General features: G+C 46.4%; 1 protein-coding gene across 3 annotated transcripts in view; it reads right to left on the minus strand.

Moving 5' to 3' along the window:
• The window catches only part of SLC22A4 (solute carrier family 22 member 4), a 60069-nt gene that overhangs the window by 32035 nt on the left and 7300 nt on the right, over window positions 1-20734 (minus strand). For 2 of the 3 annotated variants that reach the window (XR_011505829.1, XM_014856784.3), the window contains exons 2-4: window positions 11101-11204; window positions 9635-9789; window positions 1745-1916 (exon numbers count right to left, since the gene is read on the minus strand). Coding sequence is in view for 2 of the 3 variants with exons in the window: in XM_014856784.3 (XP_014712270.1) it covers window positions 1745-1916; window positions 9635-9789; window positions 11101-11204 (431 nt within the window). In the remaining variant the exon portion in view is untranslated. The remainder of the gene's footprint in view (window positions 1-1744; window positions 1917-9634; window positions 9790-11100; window positions 11205-20734) is intronic. The other variant, XM_070517415.1, reaches the window with a different exon arrangement.

Here is a 20734-nt window from a genome sequence, read left to right on the forward strand (position 1 = left end):
CCTCGTGGGACAGGCCTTCTCTGCTGGAGACTAAAGGGGCTGACCTACCGGAACTGCTCCTTGTTGTGATATTTGGTCCTGAGGAAAGATCTAAGCCCCACAAATTAAAATCCCTACTAATCTCTTATGGTCAATCAGGGCCCTTCTATTTTTATTCTCTCTCTCTCTCTCTCTGATAGAATTATATAGTAATAAGTTGATTATAACATATTTTAAAAGTGCTGGTCTCTTACGCCAAAATGTCTAGAGCCAGGGAACATAGATTATTAAAATAATTCATCTGAAGAGGCAGAGAATAACCTTTGAATAATCTTGTCTTGTGTCTTGAGAGGACCTCTGGTCACCAACATCTTTTATAATAAATTCAGTTATCAGGGGATTGTGGAGAGAGGGACAGAGGGTGTGATGGTGGTGATATGATGATGATGATGATGGTGATGATAATGACTCTCATTCCAGAAACTTACCCTGCTCTTGTAAATCTGCAGTGCTTTCCTTAGAGGCAGGGCTGTGTAGATAATGGCCTGCCCTAATTTACTATAAGCTTTCCTGACCCTCAGACTGGATTCCAGAGGAAACCTCCAAGACAGAATAGTATCTAACATTAAACAGACTGTCTCTCAAATTCCAAGGAAGTGAGAAAAAAAAGTCCTCTCTCTCCTCATACATAGCCATGCTCAGAATTTACACTGGTAAACCATAGCAGTCTCAGTGGTCACAAAAAGACAGTAGCTTGGAGTGTCCAATTTGAGTCATCTGGTCCAACAAGGCCAAGATGTGCTACTTGTCAGGCTTTCTGGCAAGATAAAGGACCATCTAGGCAACTTCCTAGGTAGTGTCCAAAGGACAGGGTAGCCATGAGGGCTAGTCTGAACTGTGAGTTCCAAAAAATCATCAAAGGAATTTCTGTTATCTATAAGTAGGTAGAGATCTGCAGTTTAGTAAAACCAGTCACTGCTAGGAGATTTGATTTTGATATCATGAAACCAAACCAAGAAGAATTAAGGAGAGAGAGAGTGCCAGACCCACCAACGGAAGAAATCTCCCTTCCGCTTGCTTAAATATGAAAAAACCAAAGACATGGGGAATACCAAATAGAGGGCATGGCTGGGACTTAATTCCATCATTCTTAATCTGTTCTCTCACTTGAAATCTCTCACATAATCATGTTGGGTGAAACTGGGGTGAGTATCTTTGTTCCCTTTCTGATGTATCAAAATTGGGTTGGAGGGTTGTGGGAGGAGAGCAGAGAACATATCTCTAACGACTCATTAAACAGAATTAATTCTCTCACCCTTCCAGACAAAGCAGACAAACAGGCACACCTTAGATGCTAATTATGTGATAGGGAAGCTGAGGAAATTATATTAGTTGAATCCATAAGGAGAAAGAGATTTCCCAGAGAGAGAAAAGTGTCAAAAGAGCAGGGGGATAGAGTTAAAAACAACAAATCCCAACAGTATCATCTCTGCAAACAATTATTACTACCAACAACAGACAAGAATGGGGAAAGCCTAGGTAGGGGCTGGATTTCCTGAGAACGGTGCTTTGTGGGACAGTGGAGCGTCAGACCCCAGCACACAGACCCACCCACAATGAGGCAAACACTCTCTGGGCTTCTAGGCCCCAGCCTCAGCCAGCTCCAGTGAGATCATGCAAGCCCACACTAGGGTCAGCGCCAGGCTCTCGGCTCCAGGCATGCAGGCCCCCAGCAGGGGGCTGTCTGGGACCCAGCCACACTCACCACCACAGCGGGAAGCACAGCACCCCCGGCACCGTCAGCGCCAGCAGCAGCATCCGCCAGTCTCTGATGAAGTAAGCAAACAGTGGCAGCAGCATGTAGCCGACTGCAAAAAATGTGCACACTCCTAACGTAGAGAATATAATACGAACTGACTTGCCAAGAATTTCTGTTCCTGTTCAAAACAAGGGAGGAGTGTTAGCATTTTAACTCACTTTAATATTTACTGTTTACATCATTACCCGGCAGTGAGATTTCAAACCATAACCACTCGGAAAAGGGAAAAGCTGTTTGTCTGCTGGCCCAGAGCAGGAGTGGTCAGGATGGAAGAAGGTGGGAAGTGACCCAGGACTTATCACCCAAAGCTTATGGAAGGATGAGTTTTCATGAGATTTTAAAGGAGTCGTAGATTTATATTTTCAAAGCTTATTTCACGTCATAGAAATATGCCCAGTCCCAAGAGAACGCCACCTTTCCAAAATAAGGGCCCCAGAGTGAGGAGCAGAGAGGGTGTTCCAGGAGGCAATGGGGGCTCTTCTCAGGGGCTGTGTGAGATCATGGTGCACTTGGCTTTTCCCACAATCCTCCACTATAAATAAACAGACATTGGCCTCTTGGGAAACAGTGGAGAGTTCACAGTTACTGAGTGGTGTTAGGACACCCTTAGCCACCCTTGGGCCCTGAGAAATGATAAATTAGATCTAACTGGTCTGGTGGTACACAGACCAGACTCCCCAGCACCCAGGGCTGAATTCCCCTGCAGCCACATTGTGCCCAGAGATCAGTCCAAGGCAGACATAGTCCATTCAGACCAAGGAAAGAAAAGAAGGAGCTGGTCTGCTGGTCTGGTAGGTGGCAGCCCTGGAGCTGGCACACACCCAAGGAACTCCAAGGAGCTTTCCCAGAAACACCACAAAGGCCCAAGACTGCATAATGTTGGGCCCTGTTTTGGGAAGGACACACAGGTGGCTATAGGCTCCTGCTCTGTTCAGCACCACAGTGGATCACTCAGCACCAGTACTTCCAAGGACGTTGCCTGCCCCTTGGAGCTCTTGGTTTGAGGTGGGGGAGTCCAAGAACAAGTTCATTCTGTTGTCACGGAGCTCCAGGCCCTTTCCAGAGTCCACTCTTGGTCCTCTGCCCCAGGGGCAGGTATCTGGCCAATGGCAACGGCTCTGCCTTTTGTTTGAGATCTGTCTACCACTACAGAGAAGTAGCCCAGAAAACATAAAACAGACCATGCAAAGGTTGTTCAGACTTGGCTTTCAAGGAGATTTTCTCAATCATGTTTTATGAGTCCTGAGCACAGGCTAAGGAATTAAGGGCTAATTCAAAAGAAACAGTAAAATTACTACTTTGGCTGGTTTCCCATTCTTAGCACCTACCTGTTCCTATCCCCACCCACTTCTTCCTCGCTCAGCATAACTGAGAGATGTACCTCAGTGGTTCCCTCTTGAACAGTCATTTGTAAAAGCCAGACTGGTAGAAACGACCAGTACTGTGTGCCTCTCACATCCCAGCCTTCAGACGACAGCCCAAACCACCAGGGCATTTCTCAGCCTCTAAACTCATTTCCTAGGATAGGGCCTGATTTCTTTGAGGATCATAAGTGTTATTTCCAGATCTTTTCTTACCTCATTAATGACCTTCCCACCACTCCATAGGAAGACTCACCATGCCATGGTTTCTAAACACTTTGGCTGTGACTATCATGAAATGGGAATGATATGAATAGGGGGTGCTTTATTCCTAAGCAGAGATTCAGAAGTGAAGCAGCAGAGGATTTGATTGTGGAAAAGAGAAAGTGAACGGGATCAAGTAAGACTCTTGTAGAATCGTGAGGCCAAGGGAGCTCCCTCATACTTCCATGACCCTGATAAGAGAAGAGAGAGAAGTTACACCACTGGATTCTTGGATAATCTCCCTCTCTAAGCTTGGGTCTCAGACCAGAATAGAGTTGTTCTAACTTTGCAGAGTACTCATAGGGGTGAGGGGCTTCAGAACAGGCCCCCCCAGGATGTGCCACTTTGACATGTGGAATATTTTGAGCTAAAGGCAATCAAGACCCTGTGGGCTCGAGAAACTTTTTCCTCTCCTTTAAAGAATTGAATTGGGGCTTTACCCATAATCAGAGTCATTACCAGAAATAAATTTTTATGAGCTATCTGTATGGCAGGGCGAACCTCTAATTATTGAATATCTGCTTTTCTTATTGTCCTGTGAATTACCCTTCTCCACTCTGAAGCCTCAGGCCCCTATCCCATTCCTTGGCTCAAGATGGCATATATACCTCATTTTACCTTTTTGTCTCTGAACCTCTCATGTATGTGGGGTTTGCAATTAAATTTGATTTTGTTCTATTAATCTGTGTCAATTTAATTCTTAGACCAGCCAGAAGAACCTAAAAGGATAGAGAAAAATTTCTTCCTTCCCCACAGGGGAAGCAACATGGATGTCAAGAACTTGAATAGTTCCTTGTTAGCATGACTTCCTGCTCTCTGACTTTTAGACAATCATCCTTCCTTAAACATCATCATCATCATCTTCTTCATAGCTGGCATTTTTTTTGAGTAGGCACTTTGAGCCAGGTTCTAGACTAAGTGTTTACATATATTATCTCTTTGAATCCTCACAACAATTATATAAGAACCAGTATTACTTTATTTTACACATAATCAGCTGAAACTTAAAGAACTGAAGCAAATTCCCTAAATTCACACATATGTTATAAGTGGGCCAGCCAGGATTTAAGCCTAATCTCTTTGATCTGTGGATCTGTCCAGAAAAAAGTCACCTTGAGGCAAAGCCTTGGCGCTATCAAGCAGTCCTTCAACTGAGATCCTAGTGGAGACATGCATCGGAGATGGGTGAGGCCACATCTCCCTTTCAGATGTTAGGATTTATATTTTCCCTGCCTGGGCTGGTCTTTGAACCAGCCCCCTCTGAGGAACATTAGGACAGAAGTCCTGATTCCTGTAGACTTTTCATGGCCTGCAGCTGCCACAAACTTTCCATGTGCTCAGCTGGCAGTGAGACAGTGACAGTGGTGACTTCTGGCTGTGATGACTGGGGATCCTGTTCCGGCCTCCTCTACCCACTAGGTTTTTGCTCCTAGGGCAAAGCTCAGTTGGTCTTGGTCTGGTTGGGCCTCTGAGCGTCTCTTGGGAGTGAAACTCTGACATTTAAGCCAAAGGGGCATGTCCTAGCCAGGCGTGTGTTCCCACTACCTGTCACTACCACCTGAATCTGAGCATGCTCTCCAAGAGGGAGTGAGGCAGAGAGAGCTAGGCTCACTTCCACATTGATCAGGGCCCTTCTGTGGTAGTGAGCCCCAGGAACCACTGGATCTATTCCATAATGGAGGCAGGACACGCCCCTCCATGAATGACCAACAGAGGACTGCAGCAGACCCCTGCTCAAGAAACAAAACTGTGGTCCAGTTGTCAGGATACAGGGTAGGACCCATGGGCCCCTGGGCTGGGAGTGTCCTCCATCAGGCACCTGCAGAGAGTCTGGGCTCTTTGATGCTAATTTGCTATTAGAGTGACTTTGATAAGTCCTACTTGATGGAGTTATTATGATGAGGACGGAGATATTGTACATAAAGTGCCTAGTAGAGTGTCTGGCATGTGGTAGGTGCTCAGGAATAATTAATTCCTTTATCCTGGTCACACTGTTGAAATGTGCTGGATGTTGGGGGAATGATGGAAAGTATGGTGCCTTTGACCAAGAAACCCAATGGAAGACAGCAGAACCTCTCTTTGCTCCCTGGAAAATACTCAGGATTCTCTTGAAATTAACAGATATTCCCTCCCTCAGGGCTTCCTCTCTCCCCTCAATAAACCTTCACAGATGGTTCTAGCCAAAAGTAATCTTTCCTATCTCTGCAGGTACCCAGAAAAGTTATCTGCCCCCTCCCCCCTCCCACCCCACCCATAACCCATGACCCCAGTAACAACTGCCTTGGCTGGCTCTGCCAACCAGATGTGAGCTCCCTGAGAACAGACAGGAGCGAGTCCTCCCTGGGTCCCCCCAGTTCTTCCCTCACAGTGCAGTGCAGACAAGTGGTGCCAGCAAATTTCTGCATCTTTTTAATGTATTTATACCCCATCTCATCCCTTGAAGGTTTTGAGGTAGCTAATAATTTGAATACAATAAAATAATAGTAGCATTAAAGTAAAATACAAAGAAAAGTAAAAAGTTAGGCCTTGGGGAAAAGAATGAAAATATGCAGCTGATCACTTTGGAAAACAGTCTGGCAGTTCCTCAAACAGTTAGAGGTAGAATTACCACATGACTCAGCAGTTCCACTCCTAGGTACATACCCAAGGGAACTGAAAACTATATCCATAAAAAACTTGTACTCAATGTTCATAGCAGCATTATTCCTTGTGGTCATAAAGTGGAAACAAGCCAGATGTCAGTCAAGTGATGAACGGATGAACAAGATGTGGTACATCCATACAAGGGAATACTGATTCATGCTACAACGTGGATCAACCTCGACAACAGTAAGTGAAGGAAGTCAGTCGTAAAGGCCACATGTTGTATGATTCCATTTATCTGAAATGTTCAGAATAAACTAATCCCCACAGACAAAGTAGGTTAGTGGTTGCCAGGGGCTGGGGAAAGGGGAATGGGGAGAGACTGCTCATGAGTACAGGGTTTCCTTGGGGAGTGATGAATATGCTCTGGAGTTAGATAGAGTTGACGGTTGTACAACTTTGTGACTATACTCATAACCACTAAATTATACATTTTCGAAGAGTGAATATTATGGTATGCAAATTATATCCCAATTTAAAAATACGTGGTTGATAAAGGCTACATAATTGATATGCTTAATTTCAATTTTGCCTGTGCTTTCTGGCAGCCAGAGTTATAAAGGAAGATGCCATCTATTACTTACCAAAAGGAAGAACACATCTAGACATCAGAGAAAGCAGAGCTTTAAATAGCCCAACATGTTGAAACAAATATTGCATAGGAGGTTGATGTTAGGAGTACTGGGAAAATACTGAATTAATGGATCAGTCAAGACAGGAGGCAGTTAACTGTGCAAAATAAATTCAAGCAGCTCATTAAGAGGGATAAAGGAGGATGCTGCTGGCATTTTATCCAGAAGGCTGTAAACAGGCTGAAGCCGTTATTTCTGGGAAACAGTAGGGAGGAGCTGGCGTGTGGGGAGGGTCAGTGTCCTTCGTCTTGAGTGGTCCTTTCCTCATAAACCAGCATCATCTGGCAGCACCCTCATTTCCAGGTGTATCCACTTGATGTTCCTTTGGGTAGCACTGTTCCTTCCTTCCCTTTTCTTGTCTCCTACGACTTTGACAGGCTTTATAATTTTTAAAAACCAGAATAAGAAGAGGATCCATTTCTGGACTGCTTTGAGAGTGGGAGTAATTCAACTTCCCAAATTAATGTGAAGACTCTTAAAACTGGAGATTATCATTGCAGAGTCTTGCCAACCCTTCTCTAGAGCCAGAGGGCAAAAGTGAAGCCCCAGATAGAATTTCTCAGCCCAAATCCCAAGCTTAGGTTTCCTCTTGTCAAATAAACCTGAAATTTGACTGTTTTAGCCCTGAAACAGCAGAGAGTGCTGCTGTGCTGTGGGGGAGGCCAGCTGCCACCACTCCCTTGCAACTGTATCCCTCCCACCCCCACCCTAGGCGCCAAGGAGGGAGTCTGGCTGCTCAAGGGGCAGGTTGGTTTTCAATGATACTCTTAAACATTCAGATCTGAGAACCCAACACAAACAGTCTTATATCTGGATACAAAAGTCAGCAATTTCCTGTGGAGCACAGTGGAGTAAACTACAGCCAGGGAGGCTCCCAGAGCACCTTACAACAGCCCTGGACCTAGGCTGATGGGAGCCCGCTGCACCCAGCATACTGCCCACTGATGGCTGGCTTGATACATCTAGGCTTTGACTGATCCTACAGGATCTTACTTTCCCTGTAGCCCTCTCACTCTTCTCAGCATGGAAAGTAAGAAGGGGAGTAGGTTATAGTGTCAGGGCCAACTGGGAAGGCCTTTGCTACAGGAGGCCTGGGGTGGGCTCTCCAGGCCTCACACACTCACACAGAGGAGGCTCCATTGCCATGAAAAGGCAGGCCTCAATGCCGGTCATTTAGTGGAAGCTGGGAATTCCGTGTCTGGCACAAACCCCACCTGGCTCCCAATCCCAGTGACAGGGCTTCTTTGGCTTCATCACAACTTCTTGCCCTTCCATTTCAGAGGGCCCTTTAGGTCTTCCTAAAGGGGTCTGCTAGCCTTGGGTAGAGTCCTCTGTTTTGGGGAGGCCTGTTTAGTCTCTAGTATGTGTCTGGCCCAAGCAAAGCCACACATTGGGCTTTTCAGGTATAGGGAGGGTCATCACAAGGAAGATGGATTCTGGGAGATTTAGAATATGAGAACAATAGGCTTTGCTACCCCCAAGAGCCTTGTGTCCTTGGGGCCATTGTGCATCAGGAGGTTGCAATTTCTGTCCTAAGTTCCTCCAGTCTCCAGTTTCCAGCACCACTAGCCTGAAGCTCTCTGCGTCCTCTATACAAATGACCTTCTTTAAGACAATTTTGCTTCCCTCCTTCCCCCTACAGGGAGGAGAGAGGCCACCCTCCTGCTGGGAACTGCTGAAGAGGGTGCTGCCTCCCAGGACCATCAGGACCATGTGGCTTCAGCACGCTCTCCCCTCCTCCTCTCTGCAGACACTGAGGCTGGGCCTGGGGCAAGGGCTCTTCACAAATGATTAAAGGAGTGGAATTTGAACAATTCCATCTTGGCAACCTGACAGAGGGTGTACACATCTTCAACTAAGAGAACACAGCATCTCCAAAGCCAAGGAGTCACCCAGACTCTTAAAAGTGATCAGAATTATCTTACCAGATTCAGACTTTTGAGACGAGGAGAATCATTAGACTTAACATTAAAGGGGCACTATTAATAATTACACTGTGACAATAGGGATAACTGGGACAGTGCTGAGCCAACAGGGATATATTATCACACTAGAGATTATGGACATCCGTGTGTATTGTCCCAGAGGTTCCCCTCATCTCCACTTCTCTCACCTGCTCAGAGAGCAAGGGGGCTCAGAGAGCGTGTTGGGGACTCTCACTTCTGCAGAAGACCCTGATCAACCTGCCTGCAGCTCACCTCACTTCTTCCCAGGAAAAGGTGGTGAGGGCCCTGAGGCCTCATGACCTTTAGCTTGTGAGTCCCCCTCATGCAGTCTGATCTTCCAGAAGCAAGGCTGCTGCTAGGAGACAGGACTGCTATCAGTGCAGTGAGGCTCGTCCTGCACACAGCTGATATGCTCTGGGGTTGGACTCTGACTCAGGATGAAACCAGATCTGCCCAACGGACTGCCACTGAACTCCTGTCTGGCACGTGCCTCCTCCACCTGTGTACTGGCCACACCAACTATCCTAAGTCCCTCCATGGGTCATGCACAGCTGCCAGGAATACCCTTTTGCCCTGGCCCAGGCAGAAATCTCAAGCTTTCACAGTGCAAATCAAAGGCATCTCTAGGCCATCCCTCCCCACAAGACCCCTTCTCTGTGCCTTTCCCAAGCCCTGTGTTCCTGAAACGTGTCTCAATAACCGTGTGGCTGGTGTCCACCAGCTCCAGCTCTTATTCACCACCACACTTCAGGGCCCAGCACAGAGTGAGTGCCTGCCTTGCCCACAACCAGATTAAAGAACCTATGGCTACAGCCCTCTCCCCAACACACATATATCTGAGGCTGATCATGTTTTGGAAACAGAGCCTGTAGGTTGTGGTGCTTCCTTCTGTGTCGAGAGCACTCCCTGTGCCCTCTTCAGTGGCCCCCCCTTCCTGGGTCTCTCAGAGGGTTGGAAAGAGAAGCCCTGTGAGTCACAAGCCATTCCTACCTAGTATGAAGGCCACCACATAGTTGGAGATCTGGCCCATGCCGACGATGACAAATAACACGGTGAACATCTCCCAGTTGACGGAGAAAATCTGCAGGAAGCTGAAGCCAGTCTGCACAGCCATGGTTGCAAAAAGGGTGTTCTTCCTTCCAAACCTGTAGAGTGCAGCACAGCACAAAACATGGCCTGTGCAAGTCGCAGCAGTGCTGTCACCCAGGGCATGTGGCAAGTCCTGAGTCAGGTATCACTGCAGATTTTTGTTTTTTCAGGGCCATGACAGACTTTTTACCCTGTCACATCCTCCCAAGTTCCTCTTTGGTGAGGCCTCAGGTATGCATCTGTCCTGCAGGTACCTTTCAAGATTCTAAGCCTCCTTTGGAGGTACTGTATCTCAAAAGCGCAGAGCAGTTCATGCACATGGAAATTCCACATGGAAATCTGCTCTTTCGAACAAGCCACAATTAGAAGCTGCCACCACATTTCTGGAAGGCAGGTACAGTACAGATTGAAGATACATCTAATATCAGCAACATGGGAATTCTGTAAATCTAGAAGCAAGAATCCCTCTATGGCAGTGGTCTTCAACCTTGGCTGCACTTGGAATCACCAGGAGAGCTTCAGAAAGTACTGGTGCCAGTACCCCACCTCCCGAGATTCTTAATGCATAGGATGCAGTTTGGGTATTGGGATTTAAAAAAATTTCCCAGGTGAGTCTAATATGCAACCAAAATTGTGAACCACTGCTCTGTGGAAAGTGTAGCTTCTAGCAATGTCCGTTAGTGACACTGTAGTTGGCATAAGTGTTAATTTCACATTCTGATAGTGCCCAAAGGGTACAGTGGAGCACAGGTGTAAGCAGAATGGTCTCCTGTCCGATTTTCCAAACTCAGGTCTCAGGCTGTTGGGTTTGGGGTCCCACTGGGCTTTGTAACTGGGGAAGGACAGCCACGCCTCTGGGAAGCCTTCCCCAACATTGCCATTTAGCACTCCTACCTTCCTGCTCTGGTCCCCACAGAACATTCAGAGGTCAGTGGGGGCACTTCTTCCAGAGCTGTGATGCTGTCTCCTTCAGACTGTGACCTCTAGGAGGCCCAGAACGAGCCTGGGTCAGCTCTGTGGCCCCAGTGCCTGGCCAGGGGCCTGACCCAAAGCAGAGGTGGGTGCACCGTTAGCAACTCAGTTCTCACTGTCTGGCCCTGACTCTGGCTGATGGCTGTTTGTGGACCAAGATAGTGGTCAGTTAGGGAGGCAGTGATAAGGTAGTAGTGTCTTTTTTTGAGTTTTGGTGAAACAGGGACTCTACTTTCCAGTGGGTCCTGGCAAGGGACTGAGGGCAGGAAGAAGAGGAAACTCCCTGAGGGCCTCCTTTTCTCTTGGTGGAAATACTCTGAGTTCAGTCAACCCAAGACAGACAATGAATTGACAAGGAGCCCTATCCCACCTTTCCTCCCTCCTAGCGTCCTTACCTGTCTGATAGCTGCCCACACACGAATGAGCCGAGGAGCACGCCTACGAAGAACAGGGAGGTGGTGAGGGGCGTCTTCCAGTCATCCTCACACACCAGACTCCACTGCCAGGGAAGACAACATGAGGTGTGAGCCCAACCCTCCAGCAGGCCCAGCTCCAGCCCAGCTTGAAGAGAATGTCAGCATGGCAGCCAGGCAGGCTTTCCTACTCTGTTCCAGGCTGTCACCTTTGTGCAAAGGGCATAGACCTTACAGCTATGGGGTTGACTTCTGACTCTATCATTTACTGGGACAAGTCACTGGTCTCCCTGAGACTCACCTCCCTCTTCTGAAAGGGAGGTTGATGCCCTAGACTCTGCTCATATCACACAGCAAGAAGCTGGCAAAGTGGCATGAAGCAAAGGTTGCATTTCTGCTTCAGAAGGCATCCCAGCATGGAGGGAAGGTGTTTGAAAGGTGTTTGCCCTGAGGGGCAGGGCAAGGGGCATGGTCACTTGGTCCAGGCATAAGTTTCTTCTACCTTGTTGAAAAGTGCAAGTGGTCCCATGGGGTCTGTGATTATATTTTCTGAGCAAGCTCCTCCGAAGAACCCTGTGCTCCTTGGTCCACTCACACTATAGGCCAAGCTTGGGGCCTGATCCAGGGCCCCACTGTATGGGTGGGGGAGGGGGGGGGTGGAGGCTAGCCACCCCTCTCTGGTGCTCCTTATCTCCCCTGTACACTCCTCCACCCTCCTTCCCACCCAGCCTTCCCAGAAGTGTGGTCCCTCCCATTACCCAGGGTCTGTGGGCTGTCCCTGCTGGTGGATCCAGAAAATGATTTCCATTTCAGTCCCCAGCTCTTGACCTAGTCAATTCAGCAAAATCTCAGGGGAGGTTGCCAAAATTTCACAGTGTGTTCAATGAGCTTTCATTTATTTAAGAAACAAGCAGGTGCCAATAGGTATTTCAGGGCTGTGGGTCAGGGGTTGCTGTGTGTGAGAAGATGATCCAGTCCAAAGGAAAGACCCCCTGCCTGCCACTCCATCCCAGCTCCACTGGTGCACTGCTGCTTCCGTGACATTCACAAAGCAATGCAGCTCTCAAACCTCACAACTACCCTGAAATAGATCTAAAAATGAATTCACATATTTATATCACAACTCATTTTGCAGCAGAGAGAGGTGTTTATGAGGACACATACAAGAGAAAAGTGTAAAACAAAGAGCTAAGAGAATCAGAGCAAATAGAAAGCACAGGGGAGGAGAGTTGTTGCAAAACAACCAAGTCACCGGTAAGCCAAGGCCTGCTTGCCAGAGAGGGCTTCAGACATGGCTTTGAGCACCCCAGCAGCTCGGTTCTCAGGATCACAGTATGCAAAGTGATATCTCATTCTGCAGAAGTACAGCGTTTCTTTTTTTCTTTCTTTCTTTCTTTTTTTTTTGAGGAAGATTAGCCCTGAGCTAACATCTGCTGCCAATCCTCCTCTTTTTGCTGAGGAAGCCTGGCCCCGAGCTAACACCTGTGCCCATCTTCCTCTACTTTATATGTGGGACGCCTACCACAGCATGGCTTGCCAATTGGTGCCATGTCCGCACCAGGGATCCCAACCAGCGAACCCCGGGCCACCGAAGCGGAATGTGAGCACTTAACCACTGAGCCACTGGGCTGGCCCTAATACAGAGTTTCTGAGTACTGAGACCAGAGAGAAGTCTCTTCTGTATACTCCCCTCCACAAAGGGGTCACTTTATGATGTTGAGGATAATGTCCCCAGTCCTAGAGACAATAGCAAGATTCATGAGGCTGCCTCTCACCATGTCCATAAGGCTGGCCACAGGCAAATGCCCAAGCACAGCTCTGAGAAAGAAAAACGTGAGCCAGGAACTTGGCTCTCTACCCCTCAGCACAATCCAAGGATACATCTGAGCCCATATCCAGAGAAGGGCTGCTTCACCTGGGGTCCCTGAATGGGCTTCAGGGGAAAGGGTAGAAACCCTTCAAACCTGTATGGCCAGATTCAAGTGCCCTGCCAGCCCAGTGGTCATAGATAGGACATGTACCTGAATTAATGCTACCCACTTCCCAAAATCACTGGCTAAAGTGTCAGAAAAGAGCTCTGGATCTTCCCCAACACACAAAGAGATTAGTGATTGAGGCCCCAAAGCCTCCTGAAGTAGAGTGTGACCCATTTTGCAGAAGAGTAAACTGAGGCTCTGAGATGGGTGTGTCTGAAGTCATAGCAGGTAAATGGGCATGCTAGATACCATCTCAGGCCTCAGAACTCAACTTTGTACCCATATCCTTCTTTAGACATGAATTCCAAAGGCCAGACAAAAGGAGCTTAGTAAATATCATCCCCTACACTTCTTAAGGAATGTGACACCAGGATTAGGGGTAGAAGGCCTCCACCACAGCCTTCAGTTTCAGACAGAGCCAAGAAAATCTTAAGCTTGGTAGGGGTATTAACATGTCCGTTATCAACCATCACCACTGCATATGCTGTGGAGCACAAAAGCTCTTCCAAGGCTAATGTGCTCTCCTTTGTGGTTTCTAAAATATTTTTCTTTGCTTTAGGGGAGGATACATAGGCCTTAGAGATAGAAAGGAAAGAGGAAGCCTGTCAGATATGGAGCAGGCATTTCATGAGCAAAGGTAGTGGGCAGGATTGGCTGCCCAACTTGAAGGCCCAGTGTAAACTAAAAATGCAGGACTCCTTGTTCAAAAATGATTAAGAATTTCAAGGCATCAATATCAGAACATTAAAACCAAGTGTGGACGCTGTGTAATTGCACAGGTCGTATGCCCCCATGAAGCTGGCCCTGGTAGTGGGTCAAGCCTGGTCTCTTTGGGGAATGAAGCAAGAAAAAGAGTCCTGAATTGGGGTGCTGGGAAAGGTGAGAGGAGGGCCAGCTCCTCATCACTCTCCTACTGAGGGTCATCTGGCCAAGGCTCTAGGTCCCCCTTCTCTTCCTGAAGAGGGGCCCGAGAAGCCCTGTCAGCATCATGCAACACAGGAAAAGGCCATGTGCACACAGTGTCCATGCAGGCTGCCATCTGGCTTTGGAGCTCCTGCTCACATTCAGCAGGGCAAGACAGCTGGGTCTCACAGCCACCTGTGGTTGGCTCCAGGGCTGGGCCTTCTCTTGGGAAGTTACTGTGCCCAAGGAGTCTTTTTGGAAAGCTGCAGGGGCCCGGTAATGGTACAATAGGATTGGCAGACAAAGTTCCAGCTGGGGCTCATGGGGTTAGAGTCTAGTAAATCAGTGGCCAGCCTGAAGAGAGGCCCTTTTCTTCACAGGGCTATTCTTGGGGAGGCTGGGCCCTGCCTTCCTCCAGCCCCTTTGGGTTTGAGGGGTAAGTCTTGGACCCCCACTAGCCAGGACCCAGTGATTAACAGTGACACGATAGGCCCAGTGGGAGAGTTTTTTTCTTGATGGGACAGAACAGTCCCTTATGTCTCTGCACATGTGTGTACACCCATGCACACACAAACATACACACACACAGCCAGCTCAGAGGCTAATGGTGGATGGCCTGATGAGGAGCTGGTTGGCATTGCTCTAGAGCTGTGCTTTTAGGTCAAACATTAACATTTCCGAAACATAACTCCCCTGTCCCCTGCCCCCCCACACACACCTTGGACAGAAAATGGAGTGTGGGAACCCAATGGCCCAAGCTGTGCAGAGTAGGGGCACTGGGTGTATCCTCCCAGGGTTACTCTGTCCTTCTCATCCTCAGGGTCTTAGACCAATGTCCTCTAACAGAGCAGGGAGAGCTCCATGTGGCTGGGCCATCTAGATTTCAGCTCTGCTTTAAGAAACAAAAATCCAGATCACAAGGTAAAAGAGGACGGGAGGTCACTCTCGGCATAGAAGGATGTGCCTCTCATCCTTCCCAACAGTAATAACAATAGGAGTGACAACTACAGTGTATTGGGTGCTCACTGTATGCCTTGTATTGTCTCATGAGATCTCAGAGTTGCCATGTAAAATGGGTACTCTCTTTATCCCTGTTTTACAAATCAGGAAACGAAGGCATAGAGCAATGAAGTAACCAGTCCAAGTTCTAGTGGATTGATAAAAGGAATTGCTTAGTCATTTATTCAACTGTCATTGAGCACCTGATTTGGGCCAGACTCTGTGTGGGGCACAAAACAGACATAGTCACTGCCTCCACAAAGCTTGAGGTCAAGCATACTTTCCAGGACAGGTCAGGTGTGCACATGTGCATACATCAGCCCAGCAGGCCTGGGCAGGGTGGGCTCTGTTCTGGGCCACTGTGCCCTTGCTCTCTGGCTAGAGAGGAAAAGAGGAACCCCCTCCTCATCCTCCTCCAGATGGACAGAGTGCTAAAACCTGAACTCATTCGTATAATCATTTTAGATAACTAATGCTTGCACAAGGCTAGGCACATGGTGGATGCTTGCGAATTGTTGATGAATGAATGTTGAACAATTAGGAGTAATGGAAAATGAGTTTGGAAAATGTGTGGTATCACACACTGTCCTTTGAGAATCACCCTCAATCTTGAACTCTCCAAGTAGCCAAAGTCCAACAGTTTTAGCCTTTACCAAAGCCATAAAGGATCATAAAGATAAGTGTATCCCTCTGATCTGCACAGAACTGAGAACTCCAGAAGCAGCCTGATGTTGAGCGAAGAGTAGGGCTCTCTTGGGTTCTGCCATTTCTGTGCCACATCTCTCTGTTACTTTGGGCCACTCGTTCACCTCTGTCAGCCTGCTTTTCGTCTTCAAAGAGGTGACAATAACACTCCCTCCTGGGGTTGTGAGCATTGGACAGGACCGTAAGGAGAGTATCTGACACACTGTCTGACAGTTACAGGCCTCATTAAATGGTAGTTCCCTTTCTACTAACCTCACGCCTTTGTCCTAAGTAAAGCCATGACTTAGAACAAACAGCATGAATGAAAAAGCAAAGCAGGTTACACTTAAGCCTGACTAGACAAAAGAGATTCTTAGAAAGAAAAACTTTCTATTCAATGACTAAAAACCAGAAAAGCTTCTCACAAGGTGTAAAATCCCTTTATAAATGGACTTCAATCTCAGAGATGACTGTGAATGAAAAATTAGTAATAATCCATTTAAGAATGAAAAATGGGTTTCTATTGTGTCCTTTTATAGTTATTTTTCATTCTGGGTCGGGGGGGGAAGGATGTGGTAGATAGTTAATAATAGAATACACATCCACCCCGATTTCTTCTTTATAACTTAACTGTGACTTAAAGCTGGAAATTCCTGACCATTGGGGGAAAAAAAGCTGGAAATTTAATTCTTTTTGTTTAAAACAGTTTTATTGAGATATAATTTACATACCATAACATTCAATCTTTTAGTGTGTACAATTCAGTGATTTTCAGTATATTCACAGAATTGTGCAATCATCAGCACCACCTAATTTTAGAACATCTTCATCACCCCTGAAAAATACCCCATACCCATTAGCAGTCACTTCCCATTCTCTTCCCGCAGCCCCTGTCAACCACTAATATACTTTCTGTCTCTATGTATTTGCCTATTCTGGATATTTAGTGTAAGTGGAATTGTACAACATGTAGTCTCTGTGACTGGCTTTTTTTACTTAGCATAATGTTTTCAAGGTTCGTCCATGTTGTTGTAGCAAGTATCAACACTTCTTTCCTTTTTATGGTTGGATAATATACCATTATATGGGTATACCACATTTTACTTAGCCATTTGTCAGTTGATAGACATTTGAGTTCTTTTCATTTTTTGGCTATTATAAATAACGCTGCGATGAACTTTTGGGTACAAGATTTTGCATGCACATATGTTTTCATTTCTCTTAGGTATATATGTAGGAGTGGAATTGCTGAGGCATATGGTAAATCTATGCTTAACCTTTTGAGGAACTCCTAAACTGTTTTCTAAAGTGGCTGCACCATTTTACAATCCCAACAACAATCAACAAGAGTATCAATTTCTCCATATTCCTACCAAGACTTGTTATTGTATGTCTTTAATTTTAACCATCCTAGTGGGTAAGTATCTCATTGTGGTTTTCATTTGCATTTCCCTAATGACTAATGATATTGAACATCTGTTGTGTTGAATCTGTAAATCAATTTGGGAAGTTTTGCCGTCTTAACAAAATTAAGTCTTTTGCTTCATGAACAGTACATGAGATGTTCCATTTATTTAGGCCTTCTTTAATTTCTTTCAATGATGTTTTGTAGTTTTCAGAGTATAATTTGTAGATTTGAAAATAATCCTTAAGAACTTCCTTTAGCATTTCTTGTAAGGCAGCATTGCTACCAAAAAAATTCTCTCAGTTTTTTTGTATCTGGGAATGTCTTTATTTCATTTTTGAAAGATAGTTTTCCTAGATATAAGATTCTTGGTTCTTTCAACACTTTGAATATCTTATCCCACTGCTTCCTGGCCTCCATTGTTTTTGATGAGAAATCAAATGTAAATCTTATTGGGGTTCTCATGTATGTGGCAAGTCATATGCTTCTTGCTATTTCCAAATTCTTCCCTTTGTCTCTGGCTTTCAGCAGTTTACCATGATGTGTCTGTGTGTAGAACTCTTTTTGTTTCTTCTACTTGGAGCTCATTGAGCTTCTGAGCTGTGTAGATTAATGTTTTTCACCAAATTTGGGAAGTTTTCAGGCATTATTTCTTTGATTATTTTTTTCTGCTCCTTTCTGTCCCCTCCTACTATTCCCATTATGCATATGTTGGTGTGCTTAATGGTGTTCCACATTTCTTTAAGGCCTGTTCATTTTTCTTCATTCTTTTCTCTCTCTGTTTTTTGGATTGCATAATTTCCATTGCTCTATCTTCAAGTTTGCTGATTCTTTCTTCTGCCTGTTCAAATCTACTATTAAGTCTCTCCAGTGAATTTTTTATGTCAGTTACTGTACATTTCAACTCAAGATCTTCTATTTGATTCTTCTTTATAAAATTTTAATTTTTATCTCTTAATCGATATTCTGTATTTGATGAGACATTGTCATCATACCTTCTTTTACTTTTTTTTTTTTTTTAAAGATTTTTAATTTTTTCCTTTTTCTCCCCAAAGCCCCCCAGTACATAGTTGTGTATTCTTCGTTGTGGGTTCCTCTAGTTGTGGCATGTGGGACGCTGCCTCAGCGTGGTCTGACGAGCAGTGCCATGTCCGCGCCCAGGATTCGAACCGTCGAAACACTGGGCCGCCTGCAGCGGAGCGCACGAACTTAACCACTCGGCCACGGGGCCAGCCCCCCCTTCTTTTACTTTTTAAAGCATGACTTCCTTTAGTTCTTTGAACATATTCAGAATGGCTGCCTTGAAGTCTTTGTTAAATCTGACACCTGGGTCCTTTCAGGCAGTTTCTGTTGCCTGCTTTTTTCCCTGCATATTAATCATATTATCCTGTTTCTCTGCTTGTCTTTTAATTTTTTGTTAAAAACTGGACATTTTAGGAAATATATTGCAGAAACTCTGAGCATTGCAACCGCCCACCCTGAAGCGACTTGTTTTTGTTTGTTTGTTTATTGTTTAGTGACTTGGCCAGACTCTTAGTGAAGTCTATTTCCCCTGCTGTGTGAAGCTTCTCATGCCACTCTTTAGAGGGCACAGCCTTGGGCACAGGAATGGTCACTCTGGGACAATGGTTTTAGCAGGACTCTCTTTGATTGTGTCTTTCCCTGATTCGTCTATTAACTTGTCTGCCTCAGCTGATATCACACCCAGCTGTTAGGCTCCACTAATTTCTGGCTGGTTGCTTTACTATTTCCCAACAAGGCCCTGGAGCATAAATCATCCTACAGTCTAGTTCAATTAAGGAAATTTTTTTTTTTTTGAGGAAGATTAGCCCTTAGCTAACTACTGCCAATTCTCCTCTTTTTGCTGAAGAAGACTGGCCCTGAGCTAACATCCATGCCCATCTTCCTCTACTTTGTATGTGGGATGCCTACCACAGCATGGCTTTTGCCAAGTGGTGCCATGTCTGCACCCGGGATCTGAACCGGTGAACCCCGGGCCACCAAAGCGGAATGTGTGAACTTAACCGCTATGCCACGGGGCCGCCCTTTGCTGGAGTAGTTTTTCAGGTAAGTCTTTGAGGTTTGTTCTGACTCCAGGAGGGCTGCTCTGAATTGTCTCTTTTTCTGGTGAAGTAGTTGCCCTATGGGTTAGCTTGTTGCTCTAATGGAGCTACCAGTCTCCTCTTAATTGTTTACCACCACAGTCTCCACTGTTTTCAAGAGCACTCGTAGTCTTCAACTTCTCTATACTCTGTTTCAAATGAAAGTATTTCCTGTGGGTACATATTCAGAGCTCTCTGTTCTTATGGACTATTTCTCCTCCTGGGCAAAATCTCTGAGCCCCTGCTCCAGAGTTGGAGGCAGGGAAAGCAGCCCTCAGAGTGACATCCCCACTTTATGAGTTGAATGCTGGATGGGTGTGGTAGCCTCTGTCTTTTTTGCCTTGCCTCTCCTGGCATGGAATCTCTATCCTACAAACAAGCTGGGACTAGGGCAACCAGGGCCCCAATATTCTCGGCCTGTGGAACTTGGGGTGGAGCTGCCACTTATGACTACTGGCTGAGTGGAGGATGGGATCGCCCAATCTCCTGGCTCACTCCCCAGGAATTAAGCCTCTGGAATTTGGAGCTCAGGGGCTACAGATGGGGCTAATGTCCTCTTAAAATGTTCTCAGTATCTTTATTTCTTCGTATTATAGGCAAAGAAAAAGCAACTACAGGTGGAGCAGCCTCAGTGAAGAGTTCTGATCATCAGAGGCTGAACCAAAGCAAAAGACTCAAGGAGTTTGAGTGGGATGGTAGGGATGGGAGTGGAGGGGCCTGAGAGAAGGAGAAGGGGTGCTCAGGGACCTGGCTTTCCCCCCTTGCATCCTGGTAGTGGATCTGCCACAGCACTGCCAGGCTCCACTCTGGGAATGTAAGCTAATGGGATGATGCCAGCCACCTAGCACCAAGGAGAATCTCTGGAAGGTGCCACTGTGAACCTGCCCTCCAGTGCTGTGAACACAGAGCAGGAGCCGCCAGCCTTGGGTTGTCTGTGTCAATTGCTAGTGCATGTGAGTCAACCCAGCCCTTCCCCAGAGCCTGCATCCTCTCTGCACCATCTCTGCTCCAAATGGAAATCGGTGCTTTTCTTTTGGGCTCCAGAGACATGCTTCAAATTATACCAAGGTTTCAGATAACAAGGCAGGCCTGCATTAGCTTTGAACACAAATTGAATTTAGCCTGTCACAAGGGAGAAATTACAGTCCTTTCAGAGGCCTGAGGCACCTAAAGCTCCTCTGACCAGCCCTGCCAAAGCCTTGTTTTTCTTAATACACCACCCTACCTTTTGGACTCTGTGTGAGGGTTCTGTTGCCTACCAGAGGGATGGACAAAGTCTGTTTATTCAGAAACTTGGCAGGAGGTGCGAGCGAAGCAGCCTCTAGACAAAAGCACATTCTGAGATCTGGATGCCCATTGTCAGAGGAAGATAGCTGAGAGGCAACAGGCAAACTGTTTTGGGGGTGAGGCAGCTGATAAACAAACAGGAAAGTAGATTCAGGCCAGAGCTAGGAAAGGCCCCCGAGTCTCCTTTATTTGTTCTGCGGCAAGATCTTCCTGAAGCATTAACTGGAAATAAAAGTCTCCCTGGTGTTGGCTAGAGGCAG

This window comes from Equus asinus, chromosome 9 (genome assembly GCF_041296235.1).
Source record: "Equus asinus isolate D_3611 breed Donkey chromosome 9, EquAss-T2T_v2, whole genome shotgun sequence".
NCBI classification, from domain to species: Eukaryota; Metazoa; Chordata; class Mammalia; order Perissodactyla; family Equidae; genus Equus; species Equus asinus.